The 18,809-nt window shown below is 45.1% G+C and overlaps 1 protein-coding gene across 1 annotated transcript in view; it reads left to right on the forward strand.

Moving 5' to 3' along the window:
• Window positions 1-18,809, forward strand: part of RasGAP1 (Ras GTPase activating protein 1) — a 60,597-nt gene that overhangs the window by 10,977 nt on the left and 30,811 nt on the right. Inside the window, exons 6-10 of the mRNA XM_050189454.3 lie at window positions 1,166-1,233; window positions 2,533-2,845; window positions 8,039-8,187; window positions 11,561-11,675; window positions 16,316-16,390. Coding sequence (XP_050045411.1) covers window positions 1,166-1,233; window positions 2,533-2,845; window positions 8,039-8,187; window positions 11,561-11,675; window positions 16,316-16,390 — 720 coding nt within the window. The remainder of the gene's footprint in view (window positions 1-1,165; window positions 1,234-2,532; window positions 2,846-8,038; window positions 8,188-11,560; window positions 11,676-16,315; window positions 16,391-18,809) is intronic.

Genomic DNA, 18,809 nt, shown 5'->3' on the forward strand with positions numbered 1-18,809 from the left:
TGCAAATTTGTTATCTCAATCGAAGCAATGTAATTTGTAATTTCACCAATTAGTTCCGCTCGGTTTGCATGCTTTTAGAACAATGTGAAGCTGCCAGGTTTTTCTCATTCAATGAACATGACTATCTACATGCATCTGGTGACAGTCTGTCTCCTTGTTTCATTACTGTCAATTACAAGCTCCTTAGTTGGCTTTGCATCCAGTTGTGAATGGCATTACATGCATGTATAAAATAAATAACCGCCTCCTTGTTTTTCTATCTTTTACAAAACGGACTCCACTCAAACTATATTTACTTTGTTTAGAAATAAGAGGTTATTCAATATTAGGAGGGCATTTCTTTCTTGAATGTTCACATTTGATTCAAAAATTTTAGTGTTCGAACACACCTGCTTTATCTCAACAGTGTGCTGTGTTCTCCACTCTTAAAGGGAACACCCTATTAGTGTGTGTAAGACAAATGTTGCTAAAAGAGTATATCTAAGGACATTAGAAACCACGCTGCTGTGCTTTCTTCCAGATTTCTGATCACTTTTGGTTCTGTAAGTAAAAATATTTCGTTAATTTGATCAGTAAGGTAAAGAACTGCATCATTTGCTACATGGTCCAATAAGGATGGAACGAAAGTATGGAACTTTAGGCAGAAGGATGGACGAAGTGCTGACATATATTTAATTGTGCATTTTTAGGCCGTCATTCTTGATCATTGGTGTTTTGTGTTTAGTTTATGTGTGAAAGAAGTAATGTGATAAACAAAAGAACATGTGCACCACAGTTATTCACATAAAAAGCTTTACTCAAGTTTTTTTAGCAAATTTGACAACTGCAGGGCTCATTGATCATATTTTTTCCCTTTCTTTTCATAAGTTTTAATCTTCAGTAGTTAAATATCATTGTATGCAAGTTGTTTAGTGATTCCTTGGTGCAAGCTTCTCTTCTGATGTTTTCTGTTGTATAATGCGCTAACATCATGCAAATTGCATGATAGCACCTGTTTCAATAGGACTTGCGTGTATTATGGTGTGTTTGAAGAAATGCATGACACGTGGCTCTGTAATAGTCATTTCCAACTTGTATATTTTGTTCTGGGCAGTCATTTTCACTTTACCTATGTTGTAGTTGGTTATTTTCATGTGGCAGCATTCTTTGATATGCCTCATTGCAGCTCAAGCCGCAGCGGTCAGACAAGCAGATACGCTCTATAAAGGATGAGCTCAGCAACCTTGAACTTAGGTAAGAATTATTTTGCTGTAAATTTTGTAACAGGGGCTTTGTTAGCTGGACACATGTATTTACGCATGTATTTACATGCATTAAAATATTTGGTTGTCATTGTGGTGTTCAAACTGATCTTGTCGTTTTGTTACTTACTAGAATAAAAACATTTTGTACTAAAGTTTTTCACATGAAATTGCTTCCATGCTTCAAAGACGTCAGGTGTTCCTCATCAGGCTGAAAATGTTGAAAAATGGTTTCAGTGGAAATCTACATTTTGCCTGGTGTGGGCCGGATGTTTTCATAGCAATAGCCTAGACTTCTAGAGGATTCTGAGAGTGGGCTGCATAGATAGTCCAGGGCTTTGTGTGCCTTATTTTGCATTGGCCTGCTTCTCAAAAAGTAGCAGTGCTTGCCTGTTACGACTTCTGTGTTGCCCCACACAAGCTACGAGAAGGGCTTTACACACGTACTCCTACCTCTGGCTGAACTTCAAGAAGAGGTAAAATACAAGGGGTGGCTCACTAGGGGGAACATAAAAGCACTCAAAACCTGTTTTTATCACACCGTACACCATAGAATCAAGACAACTGCTCAAGGCACCATTATGCCCAGGCATGGGGCTTATGTTCTGTTTGTTAAGAACAAGGGAAGTCATGGGTTTGATGCTTTGCTGTGGCATCTCCAATTACAACATGTGGAATGCAAAAGTAGTCGTACTGAGATTTTATAGCATATTAAAGAACCCCAGATGTTTAGAATTCATTAGGACCCCTTTTCTGTCATGTCGCCCCTCGTAGCCTACTGTTTTTGGGACACAATATCACAAGCTAAATATTTCACCTCCCTCTTCAGATGAACCAGCAGTTTGATTATATGTCCTAGAGTCAGCTGATGGACCATGCATAGAAGGGCTTTGTTTCTTTTTACATATGCTGTAAATGCTAGGGCATGCAAGTTTGTGCACCTCTAACACAGGTTTTTAGCAGCCATCCTTGAAATAATAAATTCAGTTTTGCATGTTTAGTTTTTAAGCCTTATCAATTGCTGTGCATAAAATTATTAAATTTTTATTTTGTCTAAGCTTAGTAGGATAGCAGCTGGTCCAGTCCCATTTAATTAGTTTTGTGGTGGTTGGATGTGGGTTGCTCACTTCTTAAAAGCTTTAGCCCTTGAAGATACTTTGTCATAGACTTCGAAGCCCTTGAAACCCTTCGACTTCTTTGTAAAACACGCTGCTATGGTTGTATCTGCCTTGCACAGCTGGGCTGGCCAACACTCATTGACCTCCTGTTGCTGCTGCTGTTGTCATTGCAGGGTGTGCTTGCAGCATGACCTGAGTGGAGTAGGTGGCATGTTTGGAAGTGTGTTCCTCGGGGAGGTGCGGATCCCCGTCCGCGACCTTGGTTTGGAACGAAGCTGTTCCCACCAGGCCTGGTACCTTCTGCAGCCACGCTCAGAGGGTCAGCGCTCACCCCCAACTGCCACGGGACCATCTTCAGCCAATGGAGCGGCAGCAGGCAGCCTCGGCTCCCTGCGACTCAAGCTCTTCTTTACATCGGACCGAGTCTTCTCTAGTCACTTCTACATGGACCTTCGTGAGCTCTTGCTCATGTCACCCACTGTAAAGGTGAATTTTTCCATTCTGTAATAAAATGTCGCTAATGCTATACTACTCATAGAAAAAAAAAATAATAAAATGGGACGTTAACTTTGCGATTTAAGCAAGGTATATTCATTGTCTCTTGCCATTGTATACCCTGTGGTCCCTGAGTACCCATTTTAGTACCACTGTAACACATGTCTTCAACTCTTTTCAAAACTAAACCTATAGCGATTACGTAAAATATTCATCCCGGGTATAAGGTCAGATCCATTGTTGGATCTGGAGGACAATCCCAATTGCTGTCCCCCAGATTTTGGACCTTGCCGTTGGGTGCGGGAGTTGGCCGAGGTTGAGGAGGACTTTGAGATGAAAACTGGAAGTTTATTTACATTATTTACAGTGAGACTACAAAGAAATTAACAGTCCAAAAGTCATTATGGGCCGGCAGCAACTCGGACGCTGCGGCCCGTGACAAGAAGCTCGAAAGAGATCAATTAAGGAATGCTTTCTTGCTGCTCCCGGTCTCTGGCTTTTAACCCTTTCGGTGTGTCGAAGTCACGTCACGTTCGGCCAATCAGCGAGCCCGCTCAGGTGGCGTCATTTTCGGCCAATGGTAGGCAGGTGCCCGTGCGATTGTGTCACACCCGGTGCAGAGGGTTGCTCCGTGGGCCCCAATTGTCCGAGGGCTTACTTCTCTCTGTGGTATTGCCTTCCTGGCTTGCAACTGCCTTCACAAAGGGGGATGGGGGATTGCTGCCAGGGCTTCACGGTGCATTACAGCCGTCTTGCCTTGGGACCCACGTTACCTGGAACCGTGCCAGGCTCCTGCTACACTTTCGGGAAGAGTCGAGCAGTGAATAGCTCCACCTGCGGCGCACGAGGTGGGGGACGCCAACTTGTTTGGACGTGCGGCGCCTCGGGAACGTGGTAGATGTGCTTCTGCGGTCCTTAATTAGCTGTGGTGCGATTCGATGTGGTCTGGTGAACTTGAAGGAGGCTCAGGAAAAGGTCCCGTATCTAACACCATGCACATCTGTATTGAAGGGGTTTAATGATATCCTGTCGTCAGCCTTTCATGAAAATTGCCGCTGACTTGACCTAGACTGTTGTGTCATCGCAGATAAAGAAATGTACCCACCAAATAGTGTGGAAATCCAGAATGTACTAGCATCAAGGTGTCAATGTGCCACATGGTGTTGCACCTTCAGCTCTGTGTTTAGGCAAAGACATTTTTCATAACAAGGAAAACATAAGAAGACAGTCAGTTTCTCCACGTACATGAAGGTGCTGGCTTCAGCATCCAACCATGGTGTACAGTTGCCGACTGATTTTTCGGACTCCAAAAATTCGGGCATGCTTGATTATTCGGTCTGCTTCACGGCACTGCCATTCTCCCCATAGACCATAATGTATAACAACTGCCGAAAGTTCGGACACCTTGCAACTTCTCGTCTGATTTTTCGGACACTCCTTGAGCCAATTTGATCGAGAGCACCATGCACCGACGCTGACCGGTGCACGGTTCAACTTGCTGAACGTCATTTTTGTTTTGAACGGAGCCTCCTTGCTGCCCCACGAAGTGGCGCTACTGCAAATCCCCGCTCATCATCATCGTTTTTGCCTGGTTCGTAGCTACAGCGGTTCCGGTCTCAGCTTAGGAAGCCATGTCAAGACAATCCAGCAGCTGATTTGTTTCTTTCTTCGTGCACAACGCTGCGAGAGGCGACGTTTTTTGTTTGTGCGACTGGTGACGGCGCGGTGATGTTTGCTTTGTGTGCTGTGTTGAGGTTGCTGTGGTTCAATGCGGCATACGGAAACATCACGTCAAGTGTCTAATGGCACCAACTGTGCCCGCACAGACTGCGCACTGCGCTGGGGAATGCCGGCAAGCGGGTGCCGGGAGGCCTAGGATTTGTCGCCTTCCAATGTGCTCCCTACTGACGCCGAAAATGTTCTGCCGAGACCTGCGCAGTGGTTGCATTGCGATTCCGGACACCGTCTCATTTGACAGTTTCACAGGTGTTGACACTGCTGTACTGACATGCGCAGAACTCGACGACGGCGAGATCATTCGTCAGGTTTCTGCGGCACCGCTGGACGATGACTCCGAGTCGAAAGATGACGCACCATGTGCTAAGCTGTTGTCGCATGCGGAGCGTGTACAAGCAGTGACTGTACGAGCGGTGACTCTTCTGTACGGTTATTTGCTGATGACTGCATTGCATACTGTTCAATTAACTGTTCCGCTGACCACGTGGCACTCCAAAATCATCTTGAACGCATCGTATCGAAGATTGGTGTGTTGTATCGCTCATGTCTCTAAACGTGTCGAAGTGCAAAGTAGTTTCCTTTTCACGAAAAACTGTTAACTCTTGCTTTTCTTATCATTTTGTTTCTAACATAGTTGACCACACTAAAGAATATAAGTACTTAGGAGCTCTCCTTAAGCATAATCATTCATGGACTAGTCACATGATCTCCATTTCATCTAACGCCTCCAGATCTTTAGGATTCCTACTCCGCAACTTAAGAACTGTTCTTTCACCACTACGAAAACTAGGTTACATAACTATCATATAGCCACAAATTGAACATGCCTCTTCTACATGGTCTCCTCATCAAAAATACGTCATCGAACTTCTGGAGAGCAACCAGAATAGAGTGAGCCAGTTCATTTTAAGAACTTATAGTAACCAGTCAAGTGTAAGCCAAATAAAGGTCTATCTTTAGTTGCAACCTCTAACTACTTGCTGTGATATTTTCCTTCTATTATTATTTTGTAGATTTCTTCACACAGTTGGCCTTTCCTTATCAAACCTGAGAAAAGCATCAATGTTGTCACAAAGACTGAACAATCAGTTCAGCTAAACCCAAATTTATGGCAATAGATGCGCTTTTAATTTTTCAGCTTTGCCTCCTGCAGTTCGTTTATGGAACGCTCTCCCAGACAACATCGCTTGCCAATCAAAACGTAGTGCATTTTGTAATCTGCTAATCGATCAATATGCCATTTAAACCGTGTAACACATCTTGCTATCTTCTCTTTCCATGCATTTCTTTAGAAGCTAATTCAGGAATTGCAGTGATCCTTTCTTTTGCTGTATTTATTACTGTATGTAGGCAAAATGTTTATAATGTTATCATGTTATTGTTTTTACTGTTCTTTAATGTAATTGCTCTTGATATTGTATTTGCTAAAAGCGTATTAATGTTCCATACTGCTGTGTTGCGTGAATATTCCTTCATTGGTGATTTGTTTTGCTTCCTAATTCCTTAAGAATATGTTAATCTCCCCCCCCCCCCCTTAAACAATGCCTTCTCAAAGGCCTGTAAGGTACTTGTAAATAATAATAATAATAATAATAATAATAATAATAATAATAATAATAATAATAATAATAATGGGGTGTGCTTTCAAAGTCACATGCACAGAACAGACTTTTCTAAAGGGACAGACAACCGCTCAGAACATGAATCAAGATAACCTCGCCATTGGAAAGATTGCCTATTGTAGTGGCTAAAACGAGCCATGTTTTTCTCATTAAACATTAATTTATATTTTTAATCTATCTCTAAAAGTTGCAAAAATTGACCTTTGGCACCCCATGTGGCATAAACATGAAGCTGCATAAGAGGTCCCCACGTGCTTTACTACTACTAGTGTATGTACTAGTTATAGGTGTACTAGGTGTACTAGGCATGTACTAGGTGTGTACTAGTTCTACTAGTATATGTGGTTACTGGTCTTTTTATTAGTATTGAAATGCAGTATATTTTTTATTATTATAAGTTTTTCCTGACTTGCACTGTGCAGATAAGCCTTCGCTTGTGAGCAGAAAAGTGGCGCTGCCTTCGTTTTCAATGACTTTGCTTGGCTCGTCTATTGACAAAACAACGACGACGGGGGGCCAGCCAGTCATGACGTAGGCGTGTACTTGTGCAAAAATGTGGTACAAATATAAGGAATGTCTGTACAACAACACGAACTTATTGCACCAGCTTCTTGTTTTCAAAAGTGGTTGAAAAGGTCAAAATGTAGGTGGTTAACCACAGTTACACTCACTCCTGTGAAAGCAGAACGTTGGGTGGCTTCCACAATTTGCGACGTGGGCTATCGACATAGCTCTCACTTCTCAGCATTGCTAGAGGAGGGACTCTTACTTTTTTAGCGGCTGCTCAGATCAAAAAATTCTGCTTGATAAATATCCACATGCTTTTGGAAGCATCTCTTCAGGTGTAAACACTACTGAGGGTGAGTTTGTGTTGCACCATAAAAAACTAAGTCCTTAAAAATTGGTTAATAGTCCCTTTAAGAACTAAACACTGCTCTTAATTGCCTTCTTATTTCCGTCAGCAATACGGGAGGTTAACTTACTATGAACTCCGAATATAACAAATGCAATTCTTACCGTTAGGTTCATTAGAAGTCAGCTTGACTGTATTTGTGCAAAAACACATGCTTTCACATTCGTAACAAAACAGTCAGTACAAGTAAGAAAATTTTGAAATTCTGTGTTTGTGTGGTCCTGGTACAAAAAAATAAAGGCAACAAATTTTTGCCTGCGTAAAAGAGCATGGGCATCTGGGTTTCTCACGAATGTGTCACTAGCAATCTCACTTGTTCATTTGTTTGTCTCATTACATTTACTGGTAGTGTCCAGTGGACTGTAACAGGACTGGCTAAGCAATACTGAAATGTGAGGAATGATACTTATAAAACATGCCCAAGCTCAGTGATCAAAGAAAGAGGCAGAGTGCAAACGATGATGCGCATTGCACTGGCATTGATATTCTCTTTCCTGTTCAGTGTTCAGCAAGGTTTATACTTGGTTTAGCAGAGTATAATGTTGGCAAGTTGGTGCATAGCTTTATACTTGGTTTCATTTATGTCTTAATTAGAGAAATTGCTCTTTGTCAACAAAAGTTATTATGAATTTTCATAGGGCAGAAACCAGCCATGGCAATGTTGTTCTGTTTAAGTTGCTATCTTTTTTCTCTTTTGATCTTTGTTTGGTTAATTTGTGTTTTATGTATTTGTGTGGAGATTTATGCATCATCCTTATTATGTAAACTAACGAGTTGTGTATGGTGGCCCCAACAACTCCAAATATCCATTTGAATATGTATTTTTCTGTCTGCCTCTTTCTTCTTTGGGAGCTTTTGTCATATGCCGCAAAATTTGAGACTGATTGCCCACCTTGTGTTTATTGCTTGCAGCCAGTGACATCAAGTGCAGCTTATGTGTTGGGCGAGATGGTGCAACACAAGGACGACGCCGCTCAGCCTTTGGTTAAAATTTTCAAGAGCCACAGCTCTGTTCTACCCCTGCTGCGAGCACTGGCGAGCTGGGAGGTGGCTGGTGCAACGTAAGTGTGGATTGTTGTCATGTTCACTGTACTGTACTGCTTTCATAAACTTTCGAACGACCGTGTTACCACAACAACAACAAATACAGTAGCTCAGATGTTTAGACCACAGTTAGCAGATTTTATTAATTTTTTTTTATTTGCCTAGAGAGAGAGTGCACTCTGAAACCTCAAGTACTGTCAGCATTGCACAAATTAAATATTGAAAGGCTTGGTGCGCAAGGCATCTGCACCAGAGCCAATGGAACACACTGTACTGTACATCAGCAATGCTCCTGTGTGTGCCTTTTGTATGCAATGTTTGCTACAAAAGTTGCCAATGATAACGATATGAAAGATGCGCAGGGAGGCAAATAATTTCTGCAAAAGCTTTGGTATTGGGCAAAACTTGTGCCTGCTATATAATGCAGATAGACAGTTAAACCTCAATATAATGAAATAGTCAAAATTGGCAATTTGCTTCGTTATATTATGACTATATTATCGGGAGATACTTAAGAGACAAGCCGCTGCGAGAACGATGACGAAGTGGGTCCGTGCCCTTGGCGCGAGTGAATGTTGGCCTGGCGCTTTGGCTCCACTCCAGTGTAAATAGCCTGTAAATAGCCTCTTCCGTCTGTGTCTTTCTACATTTAACATTCTGGTGGAGGTGAGCGATCCCCATCCTCGCCACGGAACTCCAGAGTGGTCGGTACGTCGAGCTTGTCAACATGCCTCTTGGTGACAAGACCGCCTCTGCAACGGCTTCGGCTTGTCCAACTGCTCCAATTGTCACGGTTGCCCAACATCACGACCCTGGTGTGTTCTGTGGCCTAGAGGGACAGGACGTTGACGAATGGATCAAGCTATATGAACATGCCAGCGCTAATAACAGGTGGGACCCAACCGTTATGCTTGCCAATGTCATCTTTTATCTCGGCGGCACACCACGTGTGTGGCACCAGACGCATGACGACAAGATAACCAGTTGGGACAGTTTCAAAGAAAAGCTACGGGAACTGTTCAGCGACCCCATTGGCCGCAAGGTTGCCGCGAGAAAGGCTCTTGCGTCTCGCGTTCAGACATAAACAGAGCCGTACGTTTCATGCACCCTCGACATCTTGGCTCTACGCGCAAAGCTGACGATGCTGTGTCTGAAGCCGGTAAAGTGTCACATGTCCTAAAAGGCATCGCCGACGACGCTTTCAATTTGCTTGTTTTCGGCAATGTCTCGACAATCGCCGCCATCATTAAAGAATGCCGTCGCCTTGAACAAGCTAAGAGCCGCCGTATCACACATCACGTCACGAGGCTACCCAACACTGCTGCTACGCCGACATGTGAGGGTCGACCGCGTCAGGCCACCCCCTGTGACGACGTCACCCGTATTGTTTACCGCGAGCTTGAGGCCGCCTGTTCGCCAGCTTGTTGGGTGGGGCATATGCAGAAGGCGCAGAATGGGCACTGGTCAAAGACGGCGCAACAGATAAAGTGCAAATGTGGCACTCGTGCGACGGAGACAACGTGGCAAGAGACATGCCTCAAGGAAGTACTTGTTTGCACTGTCCGAAATTTAGGAGGGGAAGACATGACTGATTGTCCGCTACAGAAACAATGGTGTGTGGGAAGGAGACATTGTGAGAAAGCAGGACTGAAGTCGCGGGAGTAAGGACATAGTCTCTGTCAGGTACAGGTTGGCCGGCTAAAACAGTGATGCAGGTTTCTGCTAGAGATGGGAGGTGAATAAAATCCACAGAACAAAGCTGAGTTGGACCTTGAGCAGGAAGGTCAACAGGAAGGTGTAGGTCAAGTTGTACAACACCGGCTGAACAGCCAATCAGAGCAGAATGGGCAGTCAAAAAGTCGAGTCCGAGGATCACATTGTAAGGGCAACATTCGAGCACACTAAACAGAACTGATGTGTGGCGGCCAGCGACACTCACATGTGCAGTACGCATTTCAAGCACAGCTGGAGTTCCACCGTCGGCGACCTGGAGCAGTCGAGCCGGAGCAAGAGTAAGTACTTTCTTCAAGCGCGTTTGAAGCTCCGCACTCATGACGGAAATTTGCGCTCCAGTGTTGATGAGTGCTGTAATGGGCAAACCATCCAGTTGGATGTGGACCGCATTGGCTCCGGTGAACAGGGGCAGAGGCAGCAGACGAAGCAAAGTCAGGATGGTTGGCGGAGCAGATGGATGGAATACCCACATTGGCAAGTTCTTGGTGAATGACCAACTGAATGAGAGACACGAGCGGCCTAGAATCATCAAAGCACTGCATCACTGGCGTGGCAGGAGACACTGCTTCGATTTCTTGCCGGACGATATGTACGACATTCTTGGAGGAGGTGGGCTCATGTGGTAGGTAAATGTCTTCGTACGTCAATGAAGCTGCTGCATTGGGTAGACACGTAAACTGTTGAACTATGCGGTGGCTCTTTGTGTCTTGAAAGAGAGGCGACATTCGTTAATGATCTCGTTGACCATTGTTAGGTTCGTGTAAACAAGCGGGTTAAACACGTCGTTTGCGATGCCTTTTAAAACGTGGCTGACCTTGTCTGCCTTTGCCATATTATTATCTACCTTGCGGCAAAGAGCGAGGACGCCCTGGATGTACGCCACGTAAGAGTCAATGGACGTCTGTGCATGGGTCCCAAGGTCCTTCTTAGCAGCACGTTGGTGGTCAATGGGATTGCCGGACAAATCTCTAAGCTTCTGTTTGCACAGGTCCCAACTTGTAATCTCTTCTTCGTGTATGTTGAACCAGATGTGTGCTGTTTTATTTAGGTAGAATATTATATTAGCCAGCATAACTGTGTTATCCCACCTGCTGTGTGTGCTGACCTGTTCGTAATTCTGCAACCAGTCATCGACACCATCATTGTCAATCCCGGAAAACATGCCAGGGTCGTGAGGCTGGGCCAGGATGACCATCAATGGTGACGACGGGGCTGTGGTTGAAGACTCTCTTTCGGATGACATGGTGGGCAGGTTACGTCCGCTGCGGAGCTCCGTCTTGTGCAAGTGATTACCCAGCACCTCCACTAATGATGTTACGGGATGGAAGAAGCGTGCGACTATTCACAGATGGCTTTTAATGGTGGAGCCACCGAGCGTAGAGTAGTGCAAAAAACCTCGACCTATATTCCGCACTTTACGGTAGTTCTGCTAAGTGACACAGTCACACAGTTCATATATTGCTGATCCCATAGCCACTCTATTTTGTTTTAATAAACGTTTTTGCGCTATCATAGTGCTAGGATTTCTTTTGCGTTCCTGTATGAAAACTTGCATTTGCAAACAAAGGGCCATATATAGTGCTGTGGAGCTTGTTATTAAGTTATTTTTTTCATATTGTATATATATTTTTTTATTTCGTCTTTGACTGGCTACAGGGATCCGCACACTATTTTCCGAGGCAACACGCTGGTCTCCAAGTGTGTTGATGAGTACATGAAGCTGACAGGCATGCTCTACCTGCAAGATACTCTCAAGACAGTCGTGGCAAAGGTGAGAAAAAAGTAAACGTCTTCTGTGCCTCCTGATTTTTTGACCAAACTGTTGCAGGCAAGTTAGCACAACAACTGAATGGCATGGGACATACGTGTACAGAGAGGAGTGTTCGTTTGTTTTTTAATGATACAGTAAAACCTTGTTAATTCGGATTTCATGGGACAGAAAAAAATTAACAAATTAACTACATGCCGAATTACCGAGGTTATCAAGAAAACAGTAACATATGCTTCGTTAAACATAGTTTCTATTTTGCACAAAAGCAGTGCGGAAGCTGCAATTCTTGTCATCTCGTGATCGATTAGTGCTTGTGAAGGCGAAGGCCTCTTGACTTTGCAGTATGGCTGTGGTGCATGTCTTCACCTGAGACGGGCATTTCACTGCTGCCCACACATCCCGATTATATTGTCGCCAATGAACTGGGTTGCCAACAGATTGTCCATCCATTACGATTTAACCGGTGCTCTTCAGCCTCTGTTTCATCATCTTCTGCCATGTTTATGGCATTGCGTGCAAAGCCTTTACATTACAACCATCATTTGCTGCAGCAGTTGCGGACGAAACCGTGGTCGCTAGCGATGCGATCATGGATGGTGACCGCGCAATTCAGCAGGCATGTGGCCCGACGCACTCACCAAGTCAAAACTAATATGCTTGCCGCAACCGCTGTGGACAAAACTGCAGTCGCTATCAATGCGATCATAGATGGTAATTATATAATTTGGAAGGCACGGGGCCGACGCGTTTACCGAGTTGGAACGAAAGTACTGTTTGCCGCAACAGTGGTCACTACTGACGCGATCATTGGTGTGACCATGCAGTTCTCAAGGCATGCGGCCAAAGCACCCTGAGTATAAATGAAAGTATGGTTTTCCACAACTGCTGCAGATAAAACTACCATCGCTGTCAACGCGATCATGGATGGTGCGACCATGCAGTTCTGAAGACAAGAGGCCGACACGCGCACAGAGTCAAAATGAAACTACTGATTGCCACAACCACTGTGGACGAAACTGTGGTCTCTATCGACGCGATCATGAATGGCGACTACACACTTGTAAGGGCAGCCACCATGGCCATGTTACGCGCGGCAGTAAACTCGAGACTAAAGGCTTTAAAGGCATGAAGCCTTTCTGGTACGATTTCCGCTGATGACTATAGTGAGAGTGGAATCCACCACTTCTTTTCAGTTGGATGCTGGCACTGCTTTTGCTCATTTGCGTCATTCCGTGCTCAGATAGTTGTCTGATACCATATTTATTCGATTCTAATGCGGCTTCTATTGTAGCGCACACCTGTTCTCCATGACCAAAAAAAAAAAATTGCGCTCGATTGTAATGCGCACTCGTTCACCGAGACCTAAAAGAAAGAAGAGTCTTTTACAGTACTGCACACGTCATTCTTTCATAAAGAAATACAGCTTTCTCTTATTTGGAGAAACAAAGATTTACTTCCAGTGCACTAAAATTGCGATGAATTAAAAAAGTCGTAGTTTCGCACAAAAAGCGAAGCATCGGTTACGATTTTTAAATTAGTGGACAGCTATATGAAGTAAGGATATAATTTTTATCAGCCGTGTAAACTTTGTGGGGGTTCCACTCTGCGTGCGGCTAGGGCTGAAGGCGAGCTCCTGATCTAGCCCCACGCAGTCGCTTTGTGTTACTCCCCAACCCGTAGCGCGGGAATCGCGGCTACGTCGGGTTCGAACGAATAAGGCAACCAGCGGCGTCAACTGTAAGAACGTTTATTGCTGCCGGCAATAAAGAACACTGGCAGAGGGACGTCCTCTCTGTAATAGTAATAAATAGGCTGGCCTCGTTGCCCGGGATAGTCAGGCAACGTGGTCACTCATGGGTAGCGGCAGGTACTCCAGTCCGGCAGGTTATGGGTCCGGCCTCAGAGAGAGAGGGTCTCCCCCGGTCGCGCCGTTTTGTACCTTTTTACCTGGGCGAGGGGAATGTCCTCCTCGCCCATCAGCTCCTGCCCACGAGTCGGGGAGGAAGGGCGCGTCGCGAGAGCGAGGGAGAATCGGGAGAGGGCATAGTGCGCCTCTCCCCCGTCTATGCCGGCTCTCGATGCGACGGCGCGGGGGAAGATGGGCGCGTGTGCTCCCCACAACTTGTAAACATTCGCTTACTAATGAGCAAGCATGGTGTCACGCGTGCACAAGCAAACATGAACATGTCTCACTCAGTGATCATGGAAACTTGCTATCAAAGCACTGGAGTGAGAAAGTGCTGTAGCAGGAGCAAGCGAATTGGCGTTAGTGCTGCCTCTCACTTCAATGCGAACTAAGTGACAAGAACACACCACGGTGTGCCTAGACACGTAGGCTCTGTGCTCATCGTAGATCGCTTTCAAGATAGCGGCCACGCCGTAAGAAGAAGCCGCCGGGGTAGAACGCCTCTCGTTATTGCATCAGTCTTGCACGCAAGTTTTGGGAACTCCGAATGCCTGTGATGCGGCCCAATTTCTGTCCATCTCTGCGCACATGATTACTTTTCTTTTAAAGGGACACTAAAGGTTACCAAAAACTCAAGTTAAATTGGTAGAGCAATGTTCTAGAACGTCTAAGGCGTCAATGTAATCGCGAACAGAGCTTTAGTAACCGAGAAATTGAGGTAAATGCATGACACGATTTGAGACCCCCCAGCGACATTCCGGTACTAGACCGATGACGAAAGCACTCCTCATAATTTGTGTTACTAATACTCAACTACTCGTATTAAAAATATCATTTCATTCGATTATAAGACGGAAAAATATGCTACTTGTCTACGTCTATTCGATTCTAAGAAAAAATAACATTTTGACGTTACCCTTCAGTAATATGGGTGTTCGAAAGGTTTCGTTTTCGCTCGACTCTGCGCCGCGCACACTTTGGAGTTTCAGTAGTTTCGTTATCGCGTCGTGCCGTGAGGGTTCTGCTGGCTCACGAAACTTTCATTTGGAACAAGCAGCGAGAATGCCACGTCCATGTGATGTTGTGGGAAGCCCTCGTTGCTTTCCCGCTCTGGAGAGCCGGTGTCGAGGCCGCCGTCGTAGTACGCAACGACGCCGGCAGTACGAGCCCTCAGCAGCAGGTCACGCTCGCCGGTGCTCAAATCGCTGAAGTTGAGCCCACCATCGCGAGCCAATCTGTCGGTGTCAGGGTCCATTGCGACGAGCGTCGAAGTTTGCGTCATAGAATGAAGTACCAGCTTATGGGCGTCTTGCGCTGGAGCTTGAGGTATAGTAGCGGCACCTGGTGGCAGTGCGGGAAACGACATCTGGTTCGTGCCAGCTTGGGTCGTATTGAGCCCTGGCTGTGGCGAAGCACGTTTCTAGGCCGAGTTTTGCGTCGATTCGCACTTTTTTATGCCCTGTTGCGAGTGCGAAAAGGCTCGTCACTTCTCACAGACCACGCCGACCACGCTGCGAGCTCACCGCAGCCTATAGTTTAACGAAAACGGACTCTCCGTGTGCCGTGGGACGTAATTCGTTTCTCTTTCCACTAGCCACCATACTCCCGCTTTCGCTCTGCTGTTGGCTCTGTCTTGGCTCTGTTTCTGGCCGCGCGTTTGCGTTTTGCGCAGAAAAGCCGTAGCGCCGTCTGCGGACGCCGTTCTACTCACCGATGGCGCAACGTCACTATGAGACCATGATGTCAGTACTCCTCGATCGGAGGGTGGGCGATTTGAACTGCGCTAGAGGTACGCGGACGCTTCAGAACGCATTTTCTCTTAAAATAAGTCTCTCCTTGGCACGAAACAAGCGTTTCGAGGTTTCTGTGATGGTATTTCAACAGTCCACGTTGACTTAATAGTAACCTTTAGTGTCCCTTTAATTGCGGCATCATGATGAACTCGGCATATGTTCGCAGTCTGCACTTTCTTGCTGATAGAGCAAGCACAGAAAATGAGAAGACGCACGGAGGACTAACCTAAGCACACCTACTATAGTACATGGAGTATGCTACAGAAGCTAGGCTCGAACTGCGTATGAGCGGCCATTTTTTAAATGCTGATGGCGATACGGTAACACAGATTTAGAGTTGTACTCGATTCTAACGTGCACTCAACTTCCGAAGCCGCTTTCTCGGAAAAAAAATGGCCGTGAGATTCGAGTAAATACGGTAACTGATGTGCTGCCAAGTATGTCCGAATTAACAACGAGAGTTTGATTCCATTGAATAATGCATATGTCTGCCAGGATGAGAGGATGCGACTGAATTATCCGATTTTCTGGATTAAGGAGAGTCTGCTGAGGTTTTAATTAATGAGGTTTTACTGTGTTACACTGCAACACCACATTATGCTGATGCATGCTCGCGATATCTGCTTTACAGCTGCAATACTTGGCAAATATAACATGATAAGGGCACATGCAGACCTTCTGCTCTTTTCTAAATCCAGGGCATTTTTTTAAGCCATAGAGTTACCTATTATCTTTGGATGGAACTCTTTTCTGAACTGGAAGTTATATTGTAAGTGGACACACGAAAACAGTTATGCATACAAAAACAGTAAGCGATAAACTGCTTTCTTGTTTCTCACCCTTCAGGATCATGTTACCTAGTTCACTTTTCACCTTTTGACTGTTTGTTTAAACCTTATTAAATGCACACAGGACCTTTCTTTTATCTTCCTTTTCACCAGATTCTAACTGAGCGGCTACCATGTGAAATCGACCCCACAAGGCTGAAGGATGGAGAGTCCCTGAAAGTAAATGAGGTAAGCGCACTTCACAGGCGGTTACACTGTATTTGATACCTGGAATGAACTGTTACTATACCGTATGTGTGTGGGCATTTGTTTACATTTTAATTAGATTTGTGCCGACTATGTGGCAATGAAGTACATTCGGCTCTCGTTACAATGGACCCTGAGATTCAACAAAATACGCCAGTTTTATTTGAAGTCCGCAATATCCAAAATGCCTCACTTCTGAAACTGATTGCGATGTCTTACAACGTTATTGCAAAGAGCGCGTGACAAACATTAAAAGTAAAAAACTAACTAGAAAAAGGTCGCAGTTTCGCTCTAATGGCAAAGCATCCATTGGGATAGCAAATTAGTTGACATTTATGCGAAGTAAGGATAGTAGTTTTATCTCGTTTGATGATCGCAGAAAGTTGCTGCCAATACATTGGAGTGAGGAAACGTGGCAGGAGCAGCAAGTAAACTGACCTTCATGCTGTCTCTCACTTCAATGCGAACTAAACGTCGAAAGTACAGCTCATACGAAGCTACCGGCACTGGGTGCAGTTTGTCCACTTTGCAGATTGCTTTCAAGATACGGCAGTTGCGCAGGCGAGCTCTTTGTCCACATCGCAGACTGCTTTCAAGATACGGCGGCCGCGCTGTAAGCAGCAGCCGCCGGAGTGGGCCCCCCTCTTGCTTGCCTCCCCCGGTGCCTCGCGCGCGAGAGAAGATGGCGCATTTCCGCCCCGCCTTCCTCTCTCATGTGCGCAATATTGAGCCGTGATCGTCAGCTAACTCTCACAAGTCAGTTATCAGCCCATGTCGACACAGCAAAAGTTACTTTTATACTCATGATTTGTAAAAAAATTGACGCTAATTTCGTCTGCTGTAGCCAATAGCCAGTTGTAGCGCGGTTTGTTAAAAGCTAACTTCGTTGCATTAATAAATACTATTCAATTACTTCTCTCCACCTTGCGGGTTTTCGCAGAACTACTGCGTCAAACTAATAGGCAGAACCAACTAAGGTTGAAATATAGTCCGTTATATGCGAAAGTCTGTTGTACTTGGGTCCGTTGTAACGATCATAGACATTATGCAGTATTTAATTGGCTTGTTTGTATACTAAGACCCTGTGCATGCCCTGCTTTATTGAGCCAACTGTAAGCTTATAGGGAAGCATTGGACCATATTATGATTTTTGATGTGTGCTTGGTTTTGGTGTTTCTAGTGCAACATATTGGCGTGACAAGGACACGAGTTGTTCTCGTTCTTGCCTTACTTGTCTACTTTTCAGTCACTAAGTCTGCATTTCACTGGCCTTGCCTTTCACCACCATTAATTGCAGCATGTGCCTTAGAACCAGTTGTAACATATGAGTACGCTTTGGGTTCACAATATTTGTGAAGGGGTGAATCAGGCCAGCGTGTTTGTGCCAAGTTATTCTTTCTTTCTGGCAGCAACAAGGCAAGCAGACGTTATGAATAAAGTAGCTCCCCACGTTGCTCTTGCCACAAGTATCTTGTGATAAACTGCTTTCTGTCTTGCTTCTGCAAAACTGTGGGGGACTTATCATAATACAATATAATCTTGTTAATTTGACCCTTGTTACTTCAGAAAATCGGATAATTCGGACTCGTCCTCTGGTCCCAGCAGGTGTGTGCATTGTTTAATCGCATGAAACTCTCGTCAATTCGGATGTATTTGGCCGCAGAGCGGTTAATTTAGACAACCCTAGGAGCATGGCAAGTGTGGAGCACCGTATGGCTTGCCAGTACAGTTGTTAGGCGCCTCTGTGCTCATACTGCGTCAGGAGACGGCAGGTGTGCATGTGTATAATTAAAGAACGCATTTTATGTCCCGTGACTGTAGTCCCTTTGCACTCTTGGAATGCTTCACCGCAATACCTTGCGTAACACATCTGTGTAGTCGCAAAGCTTACTTTCGGGAATCGACATTATGCAACACTTCTGACTCTTCCTGTGCTTCGGTGCCATCGGTTAGGATGACGTAGGTAGAGTTGGCACTATTGCCGACTATGGCGAATCCTTTAAATGAAAAACACGGCACCGGACAGCAGAAAGCTTGATAGTGAACATTGAAGCGGCAAAGCCTAATGACAGCACAAAACTACTACGGCTGCCAGCAAATCAGCATGCAAGAGCGCTGGCTCAAGACTGCGAGATAATCAAAATGGTGGAGGTGGTGGTTTGAATTACTGTATTCACTTGAATCTAACGCGCACTTTTTTTCCCATAAAACGGGTCCAAAAATTTTGTGTGCGTTAGAATTGAGTATGACCCTAAATCTGTGTTACCATATGACCATCGGCATTTCAAAATGGCTGCCTCGTACGGGCTTCGAGCTTAGCTGCCGTAGCTTTCTTCATGTGCTGTAGGACATGTGCTTAGGCAATGCTTCCTTTGCACCGTCCGTCTTCCCGTTTTCTGTG

Source organism: Dermacentor andersoni, chromosome 2 (genome assembly GCF_023375885.2).
Source record: "Dermacentor andersoni chromosome 2, qqDerAnde1_hic_scaffold, whole genome shotgun sequence".
Taxonomy (NCBI): Eukaryota; Metazoa; Arthropoda; class Arachnida; order Ixodida; family Ixodidae; genus Dermacentor; species Dermacentor andersoni.